The sequence below is a fragment of the Diceros bicornis genome, chromosome 10, assembly GCF_020826845.1.
Source record: "Diceros bicornis minor isolate mBicDic1 chromosome 10, mDicBic1.mat.cur, whole genome shotgun sequence".
Lineage (NCBI taxonomy): Eukaryota > Metazoa > Chordata > Mammalia > Perissodactyla > Rhinocerotidae > Diceros > Diceros bicornis.
In genome coordinates, this window is record NC_080749.1 from 27,926,272 (window position 1) to 27,952,085 (window position 25,814).

The window sequence follows — 25,814 nt, forward strand, 5'->3', positions numbered from 1 at the left end:
TCAGGAAACTGAGTGCTGCGTCAAGGGAAATTTTTGTTTCTGTTAATTTATCTTTCTGCTTTAATTGACTTCATATCAGAATTTTAAGGGCTAGAAACTGAGAAGTGGAGCCCATATTCATTTTTCTGCTAAATGTTCTGAGAAATCAAGTAATCTGAGACTCCGTATAGTATCACCTATTCATACCTTGATAATTCTCCTAAAGGAAGTGGAATTTAGGAGGGAAAATGAATGTTGATTACGCCAGTGGTGTCTCCAACACTATAGTAGGTACTATGGTGTTATAAAAAATAGACAATATTGCTTTAATCTTAAGATACTTGCAGGACCATGAGACTTTCATCAATATAAATTATTAGGGTGGGATTTTTAATAATCATCATCATAGCTATGACGATGCTATTGTGTATAATGCATATTATGTATCAAGTGTTCTTCATACCTAATAGCATTCGATATCCACAAAAATCATGTGAGGGAATTAGTATCCATATTTTAAAGATAAGGAAGTTAAGCTTAAGTAGTTAAGTGCCCAAATTTACAGAGCTATTTTGTAGGCTGTGTCATGATTTGTGTAGAGATCTGGGTAATGGAAAATCCATGTGATTTTCACTATGCCATGCTACAATTTTTAAGCCTGTTAAGCGTTAGCAGTTAAGCAATGTTGGACTTCATTCATGAGGCCCTGGAGTCTAAAAGGATCCTGCTTTGTTTGATCTCTAAAACAATGCCATCTGTGAAAAACCTGCTGCTTGTACACTACATACATTGCCTTATGCAGAGGTGTTGTAAAATATGTGAGGAAGAAAACATTTTTTCCCTTTTTCCATCATACTGCAAGTACCTTTTCTATTTCTCTTTTTCTGTCTCCTCTGGGCCTATGTCCCCCTCAGCCCTTAAATCCCAACATTCCTTCTTAGGCCATGCCGTCCTTTATGATAATAGCTAGCTACAAATGGCTATTCAGCACTGGAAATGTGGCTAGTCTAAATTGAGTGTATAATAAACACCAGATTTTGAAGATTTAGTACAAATAAAGAAAATGTAAAATATCTCAATATTTTTACGTTGATTATCTGCTGAAATTACAAAATTTTGATATATTGGGTTAAATAAAATATACTACTAAAATTAATTTCACCTATTTAAATTTACTCATCCAATGTGGCCACCAGAAACTTTTAAATTACATGTGTGACTCACATTACATTTCTAGTGGGTGGCACAGCTCTAGACCATCTTCTCTTCCCACAAGACTCTTTTGACATTTTTACCCATTCTTATGATTTAAATTTAATTCCTCAAATACAGTCCTTAAATTTCTATGTTTTGACCTTGGCCTTTTTCCCAATATTGTTCCTCATTTCTGATTGTCACTTGATACCTCTTCTATGATGTCCCATCAGCAGTTCAAACTGAATATGTCCCAAGTTAAACCCATAATCAATTTCCCCACAGAATCCTTGTCGTTCTTCTAATTTCAGTTAAGATACCACTATTCCTCAAATCACCTAAATAAGTAATCTTGGAATCTCTGTGGACTCCTGTATATCACTTATTTCATATATTCAACCAATTGCCATCTTCTAGGGGCATCCATTCTCTTCTTTCCATTTTTACTTACTGTCATAGTTACTAATTTGGTCATCCATTAAGTAGACTATGGCAAAGGGGTCTTACTTGCTTTCATACTCTTATCTCTCTGACCTCTTTGTCTATTTCAGATTTATTTTATGTCTTCAGGGTGATGATTGGGTTCAAATTAATTGATACAAGAATGTCTACTATCTATTTATATTCTATTTAGAGTTTTAAAAGTGACTTTGCCTACATTATTTTACATAATCATTCTAGCACGCTAGTGAGAAAAAGCAAGGTATTTTAATAGATTTAATAGAAGAAGACAATGAAGCATGGAGAAACCGAATTGTTTCAGGACATGCTGAGAACATACTTCTCCCAAATTCTAGTCCACAACTTTTTTATTCCTTACAGAGATAGTAAAAATACTAAGAGCACAGCCTGGGGAGTCAGAAAAAACAAAGTTCAGCCCTGTGTTCCACCACTTACTGGATATTAAGTTACGTTATTTTGTACAAGTTACCTAATCTCTCTGAGCCTGAGTTTCCTCTTCTATAAAAAGGAGGCGATTCCTCACAATGTAAAAAAAGAACTATGCCTAGTTTGTGGCACATTTAAAAAGGTTAAATGTTGTGTGACTAGTAGCCATAGTAGTAATTGTTTTATCAGGTTACATTGAATCAAATGATGACCACTTTTTTCCTTCATTATGATATAAAAATCACGCCAGGATAATTTTGGTTTATTTCAATGCTAGAAGTTATGATAAGATTATGAAACTCATCAAAACAATTTCTTGCTATTAGTTTCATTTTCTCAGTACAGCTGTGTGGGGGAGTGAAGTATAGCTGTGTAGGGGAGAAGGAAGAAGGCTCACTCTTTTCTTGTTTGTTTACAAATTTTGGGTTGATATGGAAATTTTCCTTCGAGCAGCTCAAGATATGATCTCACTAAAAATACCCTTTAATTTTGAAGAATTAATATTTATCACATAGAGCAATTCACAAAGTGTTAGGCAGCCCTTGACTCTTGGACGTGACATTAAAATGAAGCGAAGAAAACCTGCAGAGACGAGGAGACAGGAAAAAAAGTAGAATTCTCTTCACCCACTTTTATTTTGTATCTGATTTTTGCCTAGGTTGGTCAGGTGGTGACATAGATGGTTCATGAGTCAGATATGCTGGGGTTCTGGAAAAACGATTCTGAGAAGGAAAAATAAGACATGAAGTTGGGAGATCCAGGGTCTAGGTTGCTGATCCAGTTAGAGAAGTCTTTTTGTTTGGTTTTGTTTTCCCCCTGCAGAAACCCACTGAGGATTCCATGTACGGAGGCTGAGTGACACCAATCTCAGTCCTAATTCTGAAAGCAGTTGGTATTAGGGCATCCAATTAATGAGAGCAGGTGTGGCAGTGGGAAGTGACTGACAGAATTCTAGGGAGATAAGTAGCTGTGGCACTGTCCTTGGAGAACTAGCTCTATCCTATAGGCCAGAGGGCTTTAGGTTAGAAGCCTGGCTATAAGAAAGGGGATTAGCAAGTTGGCTGTAGTGGGTGGAAAATCAGCTTGAATGGAAAACTAGAGGCTAGTTAGCATGGCAGATGGGTAGAGTGTATGACTTGAGGCAGGGATGGGGGGAGGCAAGATGCAGTCCTTGTTCTGACTCCCCCTGACCATGCTGCACTGTATCCCAGGTCCACTTGGCAGCTTTTGATGTGGAGAAGTAGGAAAGAAACACGAGAATCCAGTGACACTTGAGACTGGGAGTCACAACCATTCAATCACAACATGGCGACAAACCGGAACTTTTAGAAAGGCTCATAATACTGGGGGAATTAGAGACAGGTTTTCAGACAGGCACCAAGCGCCTGTAATGTTCTCAATACAATACAGAGCAACAACACTGACAAATAGAGCCCACAGTCAATTTGGGCAGAAGAGACACACAACTCAAATAGAGAACAGAAAACAATAGAAGTCAGGATATGATTATCTGCCAAAATATAATAGGAACAGTAAAGGAGGTCAGAGCAGAGAGGCGGAAGAGGGGAAATTGCTTAGCAATAGCAAGGAGCACAGCACAATATCCTACTCTTGGTCATTTGAGATCATGTTGAAAAAATTATATGAGTAAATGAAATAATGTTAATCTCCAGTGAACCTCTTTCTAAAGCAGTGATATAAACGCAGTCTCTTGGTTTTGTTCTCCATTTCCAATCCTATCAACTTGGATTTAAAAATAATAAAATATAGAAAATGATATTGATTAATATGCAGTAGAAACTCTGCTCAATCCACACATCAGAGGAGCAATGCTCCTAGAGGTGATCGACACCAGGGGTCACAATCACAAATGTTCCCAGACCAATCAGGATATCTATGCAAATCAAGTGGCGAGGGAGAGAACTTCTGTATCAGAGAGGACTTGCCCTGTGTACAGGATGTAGAAGCTGCCCTTTCCCAGCTGACAGTTACCATATACACTTCAACCGGTTTTCCACATCTTCTGATTTTTCTAGAGAAGGCACACAGATATACACCTTTTTTTAAGGTAAAAATCTTCATTTTTTTCATTGGAAACTGATTCAAAACATTGTCTAGGCCCAACAACATATGTCTGTGGGTTGAATTTGGTTGGCAGTCTGCCGGTTTTCCACCTCTTCTTGAATTTATAGCTGCTTCTAAGAAAGCGGGACCAGACTGCAATGATTAGACAGAACTGGAGTTCTCCAAAGAACTTCTGTATATACAATAAATCCTAATAAATGTTTAGAGATGGACCAGCACGTTACATTATTCTATGAAAAAACATCCATTTATGTGTAGCTTTTTCATTTATGTCCTTGTTTTGTTTGTCTAACTTTTATGACTGGGTTCATTTTCCTAACTTGAAAGAACAAACTTTCGTCAGCTGCCAACCCTCTTTAAAGCATTTTTTTAACGATTAAAAGATGTCTCCAAAAAGTTTACTTTTCTAAATAATAGTAAATACAGTAATCCTTAGGTTGCCTGATATTTTCAAAGTGACATGATATAGGTTTTGGACCAGAACATCTACACTTGTATGGATGCATTGTTGTAGGGGAGATAAAAGAGAGGTTTGTATACCTTGGGTGGTGAGAATAATAGTGACAACAATTTAAACACGCTCACATACACACACATACGCATGTGAAATCCACTGTGCACAAAATGGGAAAATGTAGCCTGGGTGTAGTCGTATAACCCATTTCATTACACAGTGTTATCTATTCATAGATCAGAATCTCTAAGCCTCAGAAGAGTCATGACAAAATGTGTAAGCAAATAAAGGGAAGGTAGAGAGAAAAAGAATTACTGTTCAATAACTTTTAAATTAAATAGACAATCCTGACAGCCATTTTAAAACTCTAAATATTTATGCATTTCCTTTTGACTTCAATGTGCCCAAGCCAAAATTCTATATTTTGCTTTTTAAGGAGCCTGAAGTAAGATAGAAATTTGGCTACACTACTTCAAATTACAGTAACATTCAATTGACCAGAACCTAGTTAGCTAGACAACGTGTCTAACCATCTCTCTAACTCCCACCTCCTGAGGAGAGGTCTCTGAACCCTACTTTGAGGAAAAAGAAGCAGAACACAATTTGTTTAAGTTGCTTAAGGTGCTTTAGTCCTCAAACAACTCCTGGGTTGAGTTTCTTGGTAACGCAGCTGAGCTCTTCAAGAGATTAAGAAATCAAAAACGCCTTTAATTAATCAGCCTAGAAAGAAAAGGATTCGTTTTAAGATGTACAATATATGTAGCATATTGAGGGATTTTCAAAGACAAAGATTGAAAAACTCAGTCAAAAACTTTCCGTTCAAATAATGTGGACTGGTAAATATTTTTTGCTGTTTTTTATATTCTTGGCTTCACTAAGGGAAGCCTCACTGCCCCAAGATTTCAGATTAAATTTGAGTGAAAACAACAATACCTTGTGGAATTTGTTTTGTTCTCACACCAAGCATCCTTTGATATTTAACAAGCAAGAGAACTGTTTTCCAAGTGTTTGAATTGATGTTGCTTTAGTCACACTTAAGTTTATGATATAAACATTAAACAACAACAAAAAAAAACATGCTGAAAGTCATAAAATAGACCCAGATTGCTTGTGGTGTGATCCTTTTGGGTTTTTCTTTTATGTAACAGAATTCATTTTACAGCATTAGTTAGGACTGGATATGTGTTCTGGATAGCTAAACATCATATTTTAATTAATCTGAAATAGGATATTCATAGTATTACTTTAATGTACCTATGTGTCTACGTATCGATCTGCATACCCACCTACCTAGCTACCTACTCACTTCTCTTCTCACTATTCCCAACTACGATCCATACCACTCCCCTCAACCACCAGCATATTCCAAAGTGAAATTTATTCCCAGAAAACTTAATTAGAGCAACAATATTAACAAATATGAACTGAGTAGCAATGGGCTTTAAAAATAAGAAGATATTACAGTAAGTAGTAACAATTTTAGAACAATGCAGATATAAAATAAAAAATAACTTTATATAATTCTGTAGACTTGTTTCTCATCCAAGTTCAGCGTGCATCTGAATCACCAGGGGTAATAGCCAAACAGGTAGTTTCTAGGCCCCTCCTTAGTCTTGCTGAACGAGAATATCTGTGGAAGGTGCAGTGAAATCTGCATGTTTGTGAACGTCCTCACGTTGACCCATTTGTTACTTTTCCACCAAAGTTGAGTTATTTCTGACCCTATCTCCTAGGAGAAATCTTAGCTTAAGGCAGGTAATCTTTAACTAATTCTAGGGGAGTGGAATTCTGTGAGCTCAATAAGAAATTATAACAGGAGATCATGGGTTTTGGTCTGCACTTGTGGTGTACACATTAAGTGTGCCCCGCCTTATTTACAAGTCCCACTAGCTCAGCAAGTCACGCCTTCCTCATTAGGTATTTGCTTTGTCCCTGACCACAACTTCCTCTACTGGTGACCTGGGCATTTATTGCCTCATTCCCTTGCTAAGATTGAAGTCCTACCTTTCTACTGCCAGTCTCCCTTGTGGGTAATTCAACTAGCTCTGAACAAAACCCCCTGTAATCAGAGCTATGACATTTAGTAGCAAACCTCCTAGTTGATAACAATCTGCAAATCTGAACTTCTGAGTATTGCCCCTCTCAGATTACCAATGGTCTTTCAGATTTCTTCCCACCTGTTGGATAAATCTTTCTCTTCAACTTGGATCCCCAGATCCAATGTTTACCGAGACTGTGACCAGAGATTTATGTAATTATTAGACACAACTGTGCCTCTTGTCAACATTTGTAGATGAGAGTTCTCCAGCATCTGTTCACTTCAGATGGAGAGCCAGATCCTGGTCCTTTCTCACCGTGATAAATCGTGAGAGATGACTTGTACTTCTAAATTAAAAAAAAAAAAAAACAAGAATTATCCATTTAGAAAGAAATTTATCTCTACCTCACACCAAACACAGAAATTATTTCCAGAAGAATCACAATTCTAAAAATAAAAGTTGAAACAATAAATCTTTTTAGAGGAAAACTTAGAAATAGTCTTTGTGGCCTTGGATTAGGCAAGGATTTCCTAAGAAGACAAAAAAGCACTAATAATAAAAAGAAATAAATAATACAAGAAAATAAATGATACATGATAAATTGGACAATATAAAAAGAAACTCACAAGTGGGAAAAGGTCATATTGCAACATATATATATTTAAAAATGACACTCCTGAATATACAACCACTCCTACAAATCAGTAAGAAAAAGACAAACAACCTAATTGAAGAACTAACAAAAGTTTTGCCTAGGCACTTCACAAAAGAATATGGCACAGCAGTCAGCAACACAAATAAAAGTTTGAATGAAATAAGCCCAGCAAGTAAAAGTACATACTCTAGGTTTCTGTTTATATAAAGTTCAAAAATAGGCAAAACTAAGAAGACAGAATAATGATTATGCTTGGTGTGGGGGGGTAGATAGTGACTGGAAGGAGCTTCAGGGGACTTCTGGAGTGCTGATAATGTTGAGTTTCTTCGTCTGAACGTGGTTACACAACTGTGTTCAGTTAGTGGCAATTCATTAAATTTCATACACAAAAACAGGCGTACACACACACATATAAACATCCATGTACTATTTAAAATGTTTTTTATGCTTACATAATTGAGAGGGAGAGAAACTGATTTTTAAATGCATTAAAGGAGATATTCTGAAATATTTTATTTTAATGGTGTTTTCATTGTCACAACAATGGACTATGACATTACTGTCCCATTCTCAGACATGTCGTTTTGGCACTGAAATCCAATCCAATCAGTTCAGAGTTTGAAGACATGAGCATTAGGGAAAAACTAATCGGATACAAATACAAATTTGCTAAATAAAACAAATGTCAGCCATATTTGACTACCGTCAATTACTGACTCTGCTAATTACTGTCAGACACTAATTATGCAATATGCGGCTTCCCCATATTTAAACCTGGGCAGGCCAAGCTAGAGATAGAGAGAGCCTGGTGTACTGCAACCAGTACGTGATTAGATTTAATCTGCTTGATTAAAGGGCTTTGCAACTGAGTCACTTTAGTAAAAAAATACTATAGAACATGAAATCCCAGAAAACAAGCAATCACAGGTTGAAATATACTTTTTGCACTTGATACTCTTTCAAAAAAGATCAGAGAATCAGTCCTGTCCCAGAGAACGTCTGAGACTGCTTGTTTAGCTAGTTTTCTAATACTGCGGCTACTGAGCAACTTATTCTACAGCCAGTGTTTTCTCCTGAAGTGATATTTCATCATCTAGTGCCCAAAGATAGTCACCCGTTTTCCCTTAATTGATACTTGTACGCAAGAGGTGGAAAATGGCTCAGCATTTCTTGCTAGATTAGGTCAAAACTGACAGAGGAAACAGAGAGAAGATTGCATTACTTATGCCCCTTATGGTTCTCCTGTGTATCTAAGGAGATTGCCATTTCATAAAATTTCTGATGCTGCCTAAACATAATTACAATGGCTCAGGCATTTTGTTCCTATTTGCTTTTCAATTTTTTCCTACTTACCTGATCACCAGAGGGAAATTCACAAGCAGTTCCTTCTGAATCTGTTCCTTCTGATTAGCTCCTTTAATCTTAACTTTATTTTTCTTCTTTATCTTTCATAAGATGTAATTGTACCGTTGAACCTCTCCTCTGTAAATGCTTCATTTTGTCATTCCTGTGAAGTCTTTATCTTTCTCTTCATTTGATTGGCAACCATAAGCATTAAACATGTACCTGGAAGTTCAAAGTGAGGTTCCTAAAGTTTTGGAGTATTTTTTTTCCCCAGATTACTGGGTGCTTTTATCATAAGATTAGTGTTTACAAATAGATTCTGTGATATTTATTCTGATTTAAAGTTAATTAAAAAGCATCCCGTGAGAATGCTATCATTCATTGTGCAGCCTCAGTGGCTTCAGATCCATTCTTCTGGGTCTCTCTTCACTAAGTCTTTTGGGCAGGGATTATGCCTTAAACAACGTCATCCAAGTTTCCCGGGATCTGTTAGACAGAACCCAAATTCTTTAATATGAACTGCAAGGTTCTCTTAATCCAACCCTAACCAACTCTGTCTCACTTGCTTTCCCACTTAACCACACACACTCTATCATTTGATGTGGATGTTCACTCCTCTTTTCCTTAAACCTTGTGATCTTAGCATGCACTGCTCTTGACATCCCTTCTCCGCCTTTTGGAGTTCTATTTATCATACAACATCGAGGTTGTATGTCACCTTCACCTTGAAATTGTCCTCAGTCCCATCCTCCATTGCTCTCTTATCAGACTCCATGGTAGGCAAGTTAGTGTCTAACTCTACCCCAGGATTCTTAATAATTTTTGTCAAAACTGTGGAACCTAGCAAGTCTATTCAGAGTAGAGGCTCAATAAGTATTTGAAATGTAAAATCAGTTGCTTTGCTTCCTGTAGGATGGAGACTAAAAGACTAAGGTGCCCAGGGGCTGAGAGATGGCAACAGACTACCAAGATCTAAAAAAGTGATTAAGGTTGCCTACCACACAATTTTGCCCGGGACTTATTCTACTTAAAAAATACATTTTAGTTGTAATTTTCACTGTTTAGGATGCCCACATTCAATGATAATAACTGTATTACAATTTATCCATGCAGCTGACTTGCCAGACTTTGTCAGTAAGTGCAGCATATTGCCCAGATTCCCTGATTTAAGTTAAATAAATGCAAAGGCTTATTATCACATTTCCTATATATAACACCTGCTCAGTCAAAGACAATGTTACCCAATGGGGTACCTATGGTCAAATTCCTTTACTGTGATCTTCCTTTCTCATTATATTTGACATTTTTGAAACTGAGTTTTATTGCACTCTCTCCACTTATGGAAGTGGTCTGGGGAAATTAGACTTAATAGAGATGTAGAAGCCACAGGGAAAAAAGAAAAAGAAAGTGAACTGGAAGGAAACTGAAATTAAAATGTTATTTTGGTAAATGGCTGCTGTGGTGGAGATGACAAACAATTGCAATGCAAGTTAATTACTGACCTGTCAGGAAAGTGTAGCACAAAGGTTGTGCCACACATTACTGGAGCTACCACAGCCACAAGTCATTTCCACAGGGGAACAAACAGACCGTGCTCTACCACAGATCAACATAAGATCTTTCCAGGGGATAGAAATGAATTTCTCAGAGAAGCAATATTTGTAGAGTTGCCGTGAGCTCTCAGCAGACCTGGAGAAACAGCTCTTCCCACACATTCCAGGAAAGCAGCGGGGTCATATCACCACAGAGGACTCCTGATGTTTAGGCAGTGGGAACTGTAGCTCTTGGTGGTTGGGGTGACCAGACAGCTAATGTGCCACACAGTGAAAACCCAGGGTAACACCCATGGAATGGGAATCCCCTGGGGTACACACAATGCTTGCCTCTGGGATGGGTTTCCTCACAAAATCCTCAGCGGTAACCCATGTCAGCCAAGAAAATCCTTCTTTTTGGAGAAAGAATATCAAACACTAAAGAAATTTGAAATTCAAGGGAGACTTTCTGTATTGTCAGAAAAAATAACCCTGCTAAATTCTAAGACGATGATAAATGTCATTCTTCATGAGAAAGAAACAAAAGGGTCATTCTGAAATGGAAATATAGTATTCTTCATATTTTTAATAATTCACCTAAATCTCCAAGTATACTTTAATGCTACCCTCGGAAGGTATGAAAAGCATTGTTTTTTTTTCTGCATCTAACTTATCATGAAATATCCATAGTTCATTGGCCCTTAGAAACAATGACCAAAGTGAGTTATACATATTTCAAACAAGAAATAAACTCTGTCAAAGACAGTTTCCTGTTGATAATGCTTTGCTTGGCTATATACACTGACATTACCTAGTTTCCATATTTGTTTTCCATGTATATATTGAACAAAGGTTTGTGTTCTCTACTATTTTGTCAGGAAGCACAGGAACATTTCTAAATAATTAAATAGAGTTACATGATGCATATTGGCTGCACTATGATCATTTTATCTCCTTAATCTCTGTCAGATTTTCTTTGGAATTCTTGTTACCTTATTTTTCCATCCATAGTTTCCATTTGATTTGGGGGTCTATGACTCAAGCAAGGATGTTTGGGGATGCAGGCCTTGGGTGCTGTCCTGGGACTGCTTTGAACATGCTGTGGTCCCATGGGGAAGATGCTTGGTATCGCTGAACTTCAATGTTCTCTGCTCTGAAGCATGGAGATTATATCATAGTGCCTGTTCAATCTCTCCTAGCTCAAAAAATTCTTAATATGCTTTTACTTTTAATGCTGCTGATGGGAAAGAGATGTCAAAAATACACTTTTTAACTCAAAAGGGCAAGCTAGTGAGCCTTAGTGTAATTAACAGAGTGCAAGAAATAATTGACAGAGCAGCTATGAAATTTATGATTAGATGAAATATCACATTCACTCGTATTTGGGTATTTGCAGTATGTGTGGGAAAATCAGGCCAAGAATACTACTGAACCAAGTCTGTTGAGCAGAGCCAAAGTTTGTTTGGCTCTTATGAAGTGCATTCTCATCACTGCTTCCTGTTTTTAAAACAGTATTGAAAGTGGAACTAGTGCAATATCACAAACTATTCTTGCTCTTCTCTTGGTACATATAAAATCAGGAAGTCTAGAGAAATTGTGAAGCCAGTCTTAACTGATTTACATTTCATTGTCTAACTCAGGGATATTTATTTGGAGAATTTTGTTAAATCAGTATATATTTTAGATTCATGCAAAATGAACCAATTCTTCAATATTTTCATTAGTCACTCACCAAGGCCTCCTATAAGAAAATAAATGCATAAAGCATCAATGTTTTCTCTAACAAAATTTAATAATGATGATGATGAATAGATGATATGTTACAGGAAGAACAAAGGGAATACTGAATAGGTATATAGATCACATGAAACAAAGTTAATGTGACTTATAGTTAACAAAATGCTTGATGTTACTAAGTTGCATAGAAATAAGCATAGACAAATATTATTGACTTTACAATGTACTCTATCAAATCTAGAAAATCGAGGTCAATGAGAAATGAAAACACGGATGGAACCACAGAATATGATTTCAAATCCCTGTGAATATACCTGGAATAATAACACAGAAAGACTCATAAATTGGAGTTCTTCATTGCCTGTAGGAGTATTTTCTGAAAGTGGTATATATTGTCCTGAAAGCACATCCACTTCCAGATGCTAGAAGCCAAGTCATGAGAGACCCTGGGGCATAAGGGTTCCTTTTGACTTGACACTGGGCAGGCTTTGTAATGGACTTTTTTCCCATTGAATCTTCTTTCATAAAGACTCAAAAATAAGACCACTATCGCAAGGCTATCACATTGCCCAACTCCAAGAGGCACCATCTGCTGGAATGCAATGCAGTATCCTTTACCTAGTCACAAATGCTACCTCCTCCTGAATTTACTTAAGGTCATACACAGAGCAGACTGGTCACAGCTCTTCTACTCCAAGATATTTCTTCCATATAACCAGAAGAGTTTCCAGTTTTGAGATGCAGGTAAGTGCTTCCCTGAGAGTTAAGGGGAATCATTTACGACATTGTGGTAATTAGTTTAATCATTCACCTCCCATATGCATCTAAGTGGTTCACTGAGAGAATGAGTATGTTTGAAGGATGTAGGTAAGGAGGAATGGATGATGGAATTTCAGAAACGTTGATTCTGTAGATGAGATGAGCCCTGAGTAGGTGCTGCAGTGAGGGGCTTTGGCATCTAAAACATGAAAAGGATCATAGGGTGCCTGGTAGGGGAAACTAAAGAGTATTAGGATGTAGGCGAGGGCAAAATGGGAAGTTGAAAGAGGGTAAAGAGAAAGGGCTGAGAGAACCAAATGCAACTTGCAAAATTTGGGCTAGAAACGCCTCATCCACTTGCTGTGAGAGGTTGAATGAGCATAAATCATCTCTGGACCCACAAGTACAGCTGTTACAAGTTCTACAGCCACTAGTACAACTGTCATTTCAGTCCATCAAATTTCCTTCCTCCTCTGTCCTCCCTCATTCCTCCTGCACCTCCCTCAGCAGGGGGCTCCTGCTTCCCTCTGTCTGGCACTCAATTCATCCATACAAGATATTTGTGTATTATGCCAAGGAAAACCTTCTTCCCACATTCTCTTCCTCAGAGAGTCTAGAATACCAACCCCTTACAGCACTGTAAGAAAGGATGGGCTCTCAGTCAATCCTTCAGCCCCATGAGAAGCTAGCAAGACGATCAGACTCACCCATGCCGAGGATAAGTGCCATTTTCTTCATGAAACCCATCATTTCTCTTTTCCTTGAACTTCCTTGGTACTAAATATTTCCTTCATGACACATTTCAGTATCTACCTTACGAGCTCACAATTTTTTGCATACCTTTGCATTACTGAGCCTTTTGCCTGAAATGCCCAACTTGCCCTGGCTTAGCTACAGCATCAGCTGATCCTTTGCAAACTTTCTCTCCACCTCCCAGGTCCACCTGAGTTTGATGCTGTTGCTTCTCTCCCCACCCGGGCACAACTCTATTCTCATTTGATTATTGATCACCGTCACCAAACTGTAAGGCACTTGGTAAATAAGAAAAAAAAGTATCTGCCACTTAGGAGAATCTCAATAAAAGTTGAATGGATAATTTATTTTCTGCTGGTAGGAATCTTCAAGGAGAGGTTTTATGGCATTTTCTGTATTGTTCTCGGAGCAATACAGTGCTCTGCAAAATTAGAAACCATCAAATATTTTCAAATATTAAAACAATTATGAAATAGTATCAAGGGAATACCATTGTAGAACAAATTACAAGGGAAGCTGAGTAAAGAGAACAAATAGAGTGCAGTGGGATATCAACAAAATGTGAGGGTGGGGTCAGATGGGAAAGGAAGTGATGGCTAGAGGAGAGAAAGAGTGAGGAAAGAAATAATATTTACACTGTGGTAGTGGGAAAGATCACTCTAATGGAAAGATCTGAAGAAGGAAGATTTTTAAATATTTTCCTGCAGGCTGTCCCCAAGAAAACAAGTGGGGAAGCCAGATAAGAGGTTTTTTAAGTAATCCAGCCTTTTGACAGTAACACATCACTGGGCGAATTATGAGTTGATTGTGAAATCAGTACAAGAATGCAAATGTTGCTTTGACACTGAAATTTGCGTAGACTCTGAGGAAGCAACGTGTCCTATAAATGGCAGGTGGCAGGGCTATGTAAATACAGTGGCTTCATGCTCTTAGTCAGAAGATAGCAGCTTTGGCCTGAGTGATTTTCCTCACCACTATTACAAACATACCATCTTGAGAGTTTGAATCTAAAGAGTAATATGTAAGATCAAGCCTTGAATGCACTCAAAGGAGAACCCAGATTTTTTCTAGAAAAGACTTATATGTTTAGTTATAGATGCCCCCCAACCCCCACCCAAATCCTTTGGGCATCAATTCATACCAGAGCATTTACATTGTTGCTTATCTGCCTAAAACTACTGAGCTCTGTAACTCTGCAGTCATACTTCTTGAGCTCCCAGTCTTTTAGCACCTCAGTATCGGAAGTGAAAAGGACCTTACAGATCACAGCAATCCTCTTGGCTGCTCCTGCCCTCTCGCTATCAGTTTTTTCCATTGACTTGTACAGGATGACAAAGGTGACCATTAGAGACAGTGCCGCCATTAGAAGTCACTGCGGGATCTTTTTGTGCAACCAGTCTAATTACTACGAATCTAAGGCCTCCATTACAATGACAATCCCTAGATTTTCATTCCTTCATTCATCCTTACTTCATTCACTGAAATATACTCTGAAAAAACTCATGCTTTTAGTAGTAGCATCTTCATAAATGTCATAAATTCACTTTGTTGTTTTGAAGTAGTTTCTACTTGGCTAAGAAAAATTAATGTCCTCAACGACAAATGATACACAGAATAAAACCAAAAACTTATTATCCTACACAGGGGAATATGGAGAAATAACTATTTATATCATCTGTATGTGATTGTATTTACTTTTTAAAAAATACATAATACTCTGTATCTTATTCTAGTTAGATATAAAGGTAAGATCCCTTATGTCTACATTAATGGCCAGATTTGATACATTTTAAAATCCTTCTCATCAAACTAGCTGTCATTATATTTCTATGGAATAGTAGGGATAAGACTTTTTTCTGTTATTACTTCAAATTTTTATTTCAAATCTTATTGAAAGAGTTCTTTTATTCTCATTAGATAAATTTTTATAATACATCACTCATATAGGAATATTAAAATGAAAACATGAGCAAAATAAATTGGTTAATGAATTACTAAACTTTCCTATAAACAATTTTGTGAGGTATAACTGAAGTAGAATAAAGTGCAAGTATTTAAAGTATACAATTTGATCATTTTTAATATATGTATATGATTGTTAAACCAATAGCACAATCAAGATAACAAACATATCCATCACCTCCAAAAGTTTCTTTGTATCCAGTATAATCCATTCTTCCCTCCATCCTGTCCGTAGGCAATCGCTGATCAGCTTTCTGTCACTGTATATCAGTCTGCATTTTCTAGAATATTATACGTGAAATCATTAGTACTCAATAAGCATATTTTTTGGGGGGCCTGGCTTTTTTCACTCAGCATAATGAATTTGCAATTCATCCATATGGTTGCATGCATCAAAAGTCCATTCTTTTTTATTGTTGAGCAATACTTCATGGTGTAGATAAACTAGAATTTGTTTATCTTTTCACTGGTTGATGGACATCTGGGTCTTTTTTTGGAATAAAATACATACTCTTCCACTTCTTTCTGCCCAGTGTCCTTGGGAAATTATTAGTCTCTCTGATCCTCATTTTTCTCCTTGATAAAAATATGAGTTTAATGTCTATCTCACAGGAGTGTTTGTAATGATGAAACCACTGAGCGCATTGCCTGGCACATAGTAAATAATCAATATTAACTTTTTTTCTAAGTTATCGTTCAATTGCCTTACTGATGTCAATTCTGAGGTAACACTTTGTCTCCTATTAAAATGCTTTCATTCTTTTCTAATGATTTTAGTGTCCACTTAAATTGAACAGTACCAGATTCCAGCCTCATTGCCTGTCCAACTAAAATAGGGGTACCAAGACAGTTAGCTCCTTAAAATATAATCCTTCTTTTGGATTATATTGACTTCTATAACTGACGAGTGACAATTTTTTCTAATGTACACACGTGTCCAGAGTGGCGATGAAATGTCTATATAGAGGAGACATAGAGACAATAATCAGGGTGGAAGGGGATCTGCTTCTAGAAGCTTAGAAGCTGTGTTTGCATTGCAAATATTCTATTTGAAATGAGATGATATGTTCATTTGAGGAGCTCATGGGGAGGAGAAATTGAAAAGGATTGTGAATTTGAGGAGGCAACTAAAGCCCTCCCAGTCCACCCACCGACGCTGCCACAGTTTAGTTCTCTTCATTTACTTTTGCCAAATAATATATTGTTTCCTCACTCATGCTCCTGTAAAACATGCCCACACTGAATTTTCCAGCCTAAAATCAGACTCCTTTCATTAAAATAAATATAAATAAGTAAATAAATGGTGTTGATTTCCTCTTTCTTCCTATTTCTCATAAATATTATGTCCAACTAAGCTACTGAATCTAGTTCAGTTGGCAGATAGTGGGGGACAAAGGAATGTTAATTTCTCCTGTGGCTATCGAGAGTGGAGGTGGGGGCTAGAACTGAGCACCCTGCTAATAAGGCTAAGCCAACATGTTTGATAGTCTATGGAACTGGCGTGGTTTGTTCTAACACCAATTCTTCTCCCTTAAATTTGACCTTATTCACATAGGTTTTTGTTTACTAAAAAAGGGTGCTGGTGGTAGTGTATGGAGGTGGGGTGGGATGGAGTGGGTAACAGATCAGTGACGTTGTGAATGAAAAGAGTGTATACCCCAAAGACGCTTAGTTGACAACATCATTTCTATATAAGGAAGACTGTGTCGTATTGCCATTAGGAGGTCCTTAATGGAATTAGGAACTACACAGTGTGAGTGTGCTGCCTATGAACCTGGAAGTCCTCTGGCATGTACAGATAGAAACAACTACGCAGCAATTACCTCCTTCTTCACTACTCAGAGAGGTGGAGACTCTATTTCATTTTTGTACCTTAACGATTAACAGAGATGTGCACTCCACCAAGAGTTTTTCATGGAAAAGCATATATTTAGAATAACATAATGCTTTTATATTTTATCAGGATAACACTGTAATATGCAGAAATCTACAAATTCTGATACCTCTATGGAAACACTGAATTCCCCCCGCCAAGGCACCGGAGCTGTGCAAATGAGAATAAAAAATGCCAACAGCCACCACGACAGGCTGAGCCAAAGTAAATCCATGATCCTCACCGATGTTGGGAAGGTCACTGAACCCGTAAGTCAAATATCTCAAATACCTCAAGTTCCCTGATATAGAATTGTGTAAAAAAAAAGCATATTGGCCTTGTTTTATTTGTTTTCCTAAAGTGCATGAGAAAACTGTTTTTGTAATGCATTTTATCTTGCCTACTTATAGTCATAATAATATCCCCAGTTGTGAGAGAAGAGCTGGGATTAATCCAGGGTGATAAAGTGGATTTGGAGCTAGACTGACGAGCACCTTTGACTCATTTTAAGGGCCTCCACTATCATGCTTCAGTGTCATAAAAATAATGAGGTTATGCTAGCATGTGGTGTTTGTACTTCCAAATACAGTACATCACTTTGAAAAGCCAGAGGCTAAAATTAGCTAAGAATGAACTGAGAAAAAAAAATCTTTAAAATAAACTGTGAAAATCTCTTCCTTAAAATCTTCCAACAATATACGATATTGGAAATTACAATCTGATTTGGAATGAGCTTAAACGATTGAAATGGTGTGGCGATTTAAGGTTTGGAGAGGAAGCCATTTTGTTTCGATAATGTGTCATTAGGAAGATTTGAAACAAAATAGTTAGAGATGAACTCTACTGCCAATTGTGTCCCTGCCCCTGCACGCATCCTGAGCCACTAAACACACTGATTGCGATGAGTCTCCTCTGGTTAATTTTCTTCCATAATGGTGGTAACTTGCAGCTGAGGCCATAGGATGTTACAAAATTATTTATGCAATGTTAGCCACTCTTTTGGACCCTGGATCTATTTTGTTTCTCACAGTGAGAGCAACAGCAAGAAATAGGTTAGCTGGGGACAGGCTGTGAGTCCCAGTCACCCTGCAGAAACATGTGAGCTATTAATTGAGTGTTCTGTTAATATCGTGGGGGCCTATGAAATATTCAGCTCCCTAACTGAGTTATTAAATGAGATAAACTTGCTGAGTAGCATGTTACTGATTATATTTATTCCCTGTTTTTCACTCGAATTTCAAGTGCAAAATTAACCCACAACAATCTCAGGAGCCTGAGAAATATATGATTTTCATCATTCTTTCTTCAGGTATGATAGACAAATGTAGTATGAGGAAGCAGTGATTATATTTTGGGAGTGAGAAATACATCATTAGATAAGGCACCGAGAGATGCATTTTTCTTTATTTACTTTCTCATTTAAAGGTATTGTCTGCTGGGAGGCACAACACTGCCAGCCTGACTTTGCTTTTAAACCAGCTAAAATGCTCCTCAACTATGAACTTGAGACAGTGGTTAGAGTAAATTATTGGAATCTCTATAATGTATTATCAGTAAGAACTGTACCTTTGAAAAAGTTTAAAAGTTAAGTATATTTAATGATGCCTAACATATTTTATTGGCTGTGTTTAACAAAAGGCACTATGCCGCAGTTGTTTTTGACAAGCATGAAAACATCACAGCATGAGACTGCAAAAGGAATTATGGAGAGAAATTACAAGTGATCCATCTCTCAATGAATTATCCACCTCAATAGCCCGCAGAACTCAGCTACCAATTAACACCTACTTTATTACATGTTGGGATGTACTTAATAACTTTCATGTGTTTATGCACTATTACCTTGACTGATGCCTCTTGTACAATTAGGCATAATTGGCATATCAATATGCAAAAGTTAAAAGGATTAACCCTCTTAAAACTAATGAGCATTTCTGTATCCAGCTGCTAAATGAGACAAAATTAGCATTTTTCACTTTTGGGCAGGATTTTATCATGCAGTTTCTCATTGTTGATATTACCTTGTTACATAACTTTAGTTTGGGGGGTTATATGCTGGACTGCTAAAGAAGAAGAGTTTTCCAGAGTTAAATTAGCTATAATTATCCCAGCTTTTGTTTCCGAATTCTTAGCCTGGGCAATATGTATTCCTCGATAAGGAACAAAAATAAAAGTTACTTTTGGTTATGTGTGCTCAGTGCATAATTATATAAAAGGAGTATTTTAGTGAGGATATGTCATTTCACCGAGAAAACTTGGCTCCGAGCTACTGTATTGAAAGCTTGCCATGGCACTAATTTTCTTTCTGTCTCAGTTCTTTTCATCTCTTTTTTCCATGCACAATTTTCTGACTAGATACTGACAGAATGTAAAGTATTTTGGCATATTTATTCAAACAAGCCTGTTAAAGATATCTGCTCAAGCTAAACTAAGAACTTGATTTTTCAGAAGTTGGAGGGTGGGGTGAGGTCAAGGGGGAAGATTTTGAACTTAGAAGAAGTGGGAGGAGGTGAATACTAAAAATGTGTGCACATGTAGCATGGTTTGTTGTAACAGAGACACATACATTTAATCTGTACAGAAAAAACTAAGAGTACTTGGAGACTATATATATATGTTATGCATCCTATTTAGTATATACGGCATATATATATTATACAAATCTCATGTGGACTGACTGGAGGATATATTAATGCAAGAATCTGATATTACGTTCATAATGATTTAACTTATTACAGAAAACGATAAAAGTTTCTAGGGTGAAATCAATTATATAGTTTTGTCATTAATTCATAAATTCCTCTTTTATTATTTTGTTTAATTTAAAATGTGTTTAATATGACTGTGACCTCAGAACACAATATAAAATTCTCCTATAAAATAAGAGCCTATATTCTTGGTATCCTAAATCAAGGAGTGTTTTGAAATGCCAATATAAACATTTATTTGACCCTAAGCTATGCAAACATAGGTGAATTTACTTGTTAAATTAAACGTTTTGATTACCTAAGAGCTGCAGGGAAGCATTTCAGTAAAACAGGTATCAATACTCCGTTAGTATTTTATTGGTGGTGTGCATCATTTTCTTTAAACACCAAATAATCATTTTTATGTTGTTAATGAGATCGATGCCTTTTCCAAATTCAGAGTTTGATTTCCCGCTTTGCTACCTGGGAAATGCTGGAGAGGTGGGAAGTTTGGACGTAGGAGGATGTGGTTAGCAAGAAAATTGCTTATCCATGAGAGAGGTCTCAGATTTCTGCCTGGTCGGGAAGAAACAGCTCTTTGGTCTCAGCGATTTGTTGTCTCATCCTGAGCACTGGAGTGAGACCTCTGAAAGGTGGACTGCTTATTTACCCGAATGTGCTAACCGCAGAAGCAGACAGCTTAGTGAGTGTAAATGGGGGCAAGTGAAGTGTGCCTCTGTAAGTGATGAAAAGGCTAATGTGCAATCCAGCAAAGAGCAAAAGCAAAAGGTTTAATGTGGCTTTGATGTGATTTACAAGAGGGACACTCCAGCCTACTAGACAGGTTAGAATAGATATTAATGAAGAGTTTAGCCCAAATCAAGAAAACTGCAGACAGGACTTGAAGGCAAGAGAAGTTTCTGCATTTAATGCTGGTGTCTTAGGCAGCAACATGTATGAATATTCACCATTTCCATCTTGTAAAGCCTGCAGCAGTGCAATGCCTCCTTCATGGCCATCATAGAGAAGGAACTGTCTTATTACTGTTCAGATAAAGACTCAGGTCAAGCCATTTCTACATGTTAGCATACCAGACTCCTTTTGCTTCCGTTAGACTGTGCTCGTTCATTTTTCTTTTTAATATATTATAAAGGAAAAGAGGAAACAATTTTCTTTTGTTTCTTACTTCTGTGATTATAGGATACTTGCCAAAGTTGTGGCTAGCCAAAAAGGCAGACATAAAAATTGCTACTAAAAATATAAGCCTTCTGTTTAGCAGAGTTTTTGAGAAATATTATGAGACTATAGGACTTGTCCATGTTTACTTCATATCAAGCTTATAGTTAGCTTTGAGGCTTTGTTTGTATAAATTGTCCTGAAGTGGATCCTGATATTTAATTAAAATGACACTAAATCACATTGAATTGATAAGACTTGGCATCTCAAACAAAGGTAATTGCCCGTATTGGTTTTGTGCAAAAATAACGCTGCTTGGAAAATATGCAGCCAACACAGACTGTCAACTCCATTTATAGATCAATATGTGAAAACCATTGATCAGGCAGGCATGTATAACAGTAACACTTTGCATTTATTTGTTGTTTTTATACCACATTAAGGCTTACAGGATTATAGGCTTCCTAAATATTTTGACTTCTTCATAAATATATGATCTGTTGCATGTTAATTAAATGAGAGTCTGCAGCCATTTCTAAAATTGTTTTTAGTTTGATGATTTCCTTTTATTGCTGTGGATCATATGATCTGAAAATGGATTAGTTTCCTTCTGCATAAAGATTATTAAAGCTTATTTTAATGTATCCTATTTACTGTAACATGTGACTGCCTTTTTGCTTTGAAAAATATAGATACAGACAATTATTTTCTCTTAGCAAGAGGCTGATCTTTTTTTATTAACTGGGCATTTTCAGCGCTCAGGGTAGAATTATTTCCTGATGTATTTTGCATACCCTGTAGATAACGGGTCTTCTTGATTTCTCCTGATAGAATTTGTTTTCTTTCTTTTCTTTTTATCTAGCTGTGTAGTACAGGTATCTGATCAAACATCATGTAGAAAATAAACTGATAATCTCAATTAAATTCTAGGCACAAATATAATTTGAATTCTATTTTTCTGATTCCAGAACAAGCCTTATGAACTGTTCTTATACACAGCATTCTGCAGTTAAATCTTTCTTATCTCATCAATGTAAGGACAGTGTTTTGTTCCTAATCTTTATTGGACTATTGTGGGTGACATTTGTAAGCCATTTTGGTTTATAAGGAAAAGCTGGAGGACAGTGGAGTGAGACTCTTCCATAGATCCAAGCCTCAGATATGACTACGCAATAATGTGTCTTCCACTGCAATTTTCTTTGCCACTGAGAGGTCAATTTTGTTGAGAAATCTTTTTATATCCTCTATATATATTAGGAGTGCTGCTTTCAGGACAATACTTGGCTTTACATACGATATTAAAACAATAGTAAAAGAAACAAGATTGCAGAAATAGCAACAACCAAAAAAATCATGAAATTCAGGGGTTATGTAAGGTAGCTAGTCTGCTGTAGAGCAGACGAAAAAGTTATTAGCTAGAATTTTGACTTTTACATAATATGCCCTGAGGGGCAGGGGGTGGAAGAAGAAATCAAAAACCACCAGAGATTTTTTTTCCTTGAACTTGCCATCTCATGTCATCTCATGCTGTGAAAATCTCTAACTCTGTTTACCAAGCACAAATTGGACTTGCCAAAAGGTTCAGAAAGTTTGCGACAGCGTCGAGTCCACGCTTCAAAGAATGAGCCGGCGCTCTTGGATTCACATACGTGGCTGCGTCGTTTCCATTTTCGCTTGCGCATAGCTAAATTTGTTTATAATCTCCTACTGATTGAACATGGCGCTGAATGTACATGAGATACATTTTTTTAAAAGTTAGTCCTCTGATTACTAATTTGAATCCAAAACTCTAACCTTGTTAGCATCTGGACTTATTTCCATAATAACAACCCCTTCAGAACCTACAAAGTAATGAATAATTGACAACAAATGAAATGTTTTGATAGTTGTCGGCACAAAGCATGTTTAATGTTTTGTGTTGCTTCCTAGCTAATTATGTAGATGACACATTTGTCAGACCTTGACTGCCATTAGAAACGTGTTTCCAGAGGGGAGAAAAACAGGCTATTCATAGAGTAATTAACTAGAATGCTCAATGACCTGTGAGAGATTCAAATCGCTGCCAGTTCAGACATTGTTTTGTTACAGAAGCAGAGGGGTAATTAAAATTCCAAATTACAGTCCTATGATGGAGCATTTGTTTGTTGACAGTATACTCTTACTCTAGTTTGTTAATTCTTTTTTAAATTGCTTCTAATCCATTTTATAGCTTTAGGAGTTCCGTCTTTGAATTTACTGACAACTAATATTACGGTAAATTGTACTTCAATGGAGTACAGCCTGCCTCACAGTTTCAAGGGAGCACAAGGTGGGTGGGATGAAATAGCTCCTTCCGTAAGCTGACATATCAGGTGCTGTCAGTGGGAATGCCTCTAACGCAGAACATCTTGTTAAATACTGCGCTTCCAATTCTGTATTAGGGGAAAATGTCCTAGTAGAAAACACAGAGATAAAAGAGAAAGCAACAATGAACGTCTAAAAAGGAGAAAGGAACCTAATATCTCAACAAGAAATGATTGATTAAGGGGTTCTCTTACCACGAAGGAGGAGAGAAGAGTTAGGACTGAGGATGATTTGGGTAACGGTGTAGAGTTCAACGCAGAAGATGCAACAGTCTGTAGAAAAGCTCCCACAGATCACCCAAAAAGAAGGGCGTGTTTTACAGCAGTACCTTCCATCTTAGGTCAATATCAAACCGCAGGATAATGTATCACGGATGAAATTTGTCAAGGATTTATTGGCATAGTTTACTAATCTGGAAGGCTAACATAGTCTAAAAAATTCAGCTGAAGTGAAACATTTATTTAGGTTGCTGAAAGTGAGAATATAGTTTTATTAAAAAGATCTGACAGGAGTCACACGGTGTTTGATACAGGCGAGCTGACAGAGGCTCCCAGTGAGCGTTGATTATCCCGAAGTCACTGTCAGCTAGGATTGATTTTCACTTTCTCCGTTTATGTAACAGTTCCTGTAATACAGCTGACCCTGAATCACGTTACCTTGTCATTTCTCTGCATGGATCAAGAAGAGATGAGCTGAAAATAGCTAGACACTGACCTTGAACTTGCCAGAAAAGTGAGAAGTGACAGTGGGGTTTTTCTGTAGTTCACGTACAAAGATGAAGGCAAACTGTTCCTCTGTTGTGTTCACTGTAGCAGCACAAGGGGGCAGAGCAGTACTAGAGATTACAGGTAAAACAGAGTCTGCACCAGCATGCATAGGCTCTGAAATATCAAGTTAGAGCCAGAGGTCTCATTTTCACGTCTTAGCATAGACATAAAGGAGAATTACTGATGAATGAAAATCTAGGGTCCCCTGATGTTCATAATCAGTAATCTAAAAGTGTACATTCTAATTAAAAAAGGTTACCTAATACTCTGTGTGGCAGCAACCATGCTTTTCCACTAAATTACTTGCCACATCTCTTATTTAATTCATATAATATTCTTCACCCTTAAAATAACTTTGGAACCATAGTCAATAATATTGAGAGTTTTATCGCAAATTCCTAAGGTGATGTGTGTCACTTTAGGACAATTATATCACAAGATAGGAACAGTCTTTTTATACTTATTAAGTATCAAAACTCCAAAATTAAAATTGGACAGTGTTATATGGTGATGTGCACCTACAAAGAGGTAAAATGCAGGCTGGAAAATGACATTTGTCATTTGATTTCCATTTGTCCATATCTTGTACATTTTTCCCTTTTAATGCTTACCTCAGTTTTCAAAAATGTTTTTCAATAGATCATCGTTATAACCTTAATTAATCTAAAACTCAGTATGTTGAACATAGTCCTTTGCTTGCTAGCACTTACTTAAACTAAATCGTCGTTATACTGATGCTGAATATTTCTAATAAAGGATACTCAAAGAACTTGCCCAGCAAAGCAGAGAATGAAGCAGATTGAGAAACAGAAGAACAAACAATGACTCAATTATTCCCCAGGTTGTAAGTGCCTTACGTCACAGCAAAATAGCATCTTCTCAGGCATGACAGCACAATAACATTGCAAACCTCCACAGTAAAAAGATCCTTTCTTGCATATAATGGATTCTTTCTGTATGTGTATACACACATACACACATATATATACATCTCTCTATGTAGATATAGATATACATATAGATATACATGTAGATATGGATACACATAGAGAGATGTATATGTATGTAATATTTATATACTTCAATATTTTATTTTATTTCCTTTATTTTATTATTTTATTTCCTAGAATATAAAATATATTCTAGGAAAAATAACTACATATATTTGAAAGATGAAATATCAAGATTGCTTTAATATTCCTCTTTTGTACCTTTAACTCAGGACAAACTGACAATGTTAAGATCTGAGAAATGAGTAGAATTCCCATATGTTTCAAGGATGGAATAAATAGGAGATAATTCTGTTGCCAAGATGAGGTTGAAAATATCAGAATACCTGGGTCATCACATAAATCTCTAATTCCTGGTTTTTGGCCTCATGTTGAAGAAAATAGCTCTGTGCTTCAAGCATAAGTCCTCCAACTTAGAAGGATTTGATATGTGGGTATGTGTGTGTAGGAGAGGTGGGGCGGTGGTGGATTTACAGTTACAAAATTGGTATGTCTAAAACTGACTTCTTTGAAGGCAATCCTGAGGAACAGTAGCGTTCTTTTAGAGTCATACAATCTGCTTTGCATTCCTGCTCCT

General features: G+C 36.8%; 1 protein-coding gene across 2 annotated transcripts in view; it reads left to right on the forward strand.

The window, feature by feature from the left end:
- ARHGAP15 (Rho GTPase activating protein 15) overlaps nucleotides 1–25,814 on the forward strand; it is a 588,967-nt gene that overhangs the window by 8,631 nt on the left and 554,522 nt on the right. Inside the window, exons 2-3 of one of the 2 annotated variants that reach the window (XM_058548899.1) lie at nucleotides 13,604–13,689; nucleotides 17,345–17,523. In XM_058548899.1, the coding sequence (XP_058404882.1) occupies nucleotides 17,359–17,523 (165 nt within the window). In that variant the 5' untranslated portion in view covers nucleotides 13,604–13,689; nucleotides 17,345–17,358. The remainder of the gene's footprint in view (nucleotides 1–13,603; nucleotides 13,690–17,344; nucleotides 17,524–25,814) is intronic. The other variant, XM_058548898.1, reaches the window with a different exon arrangement.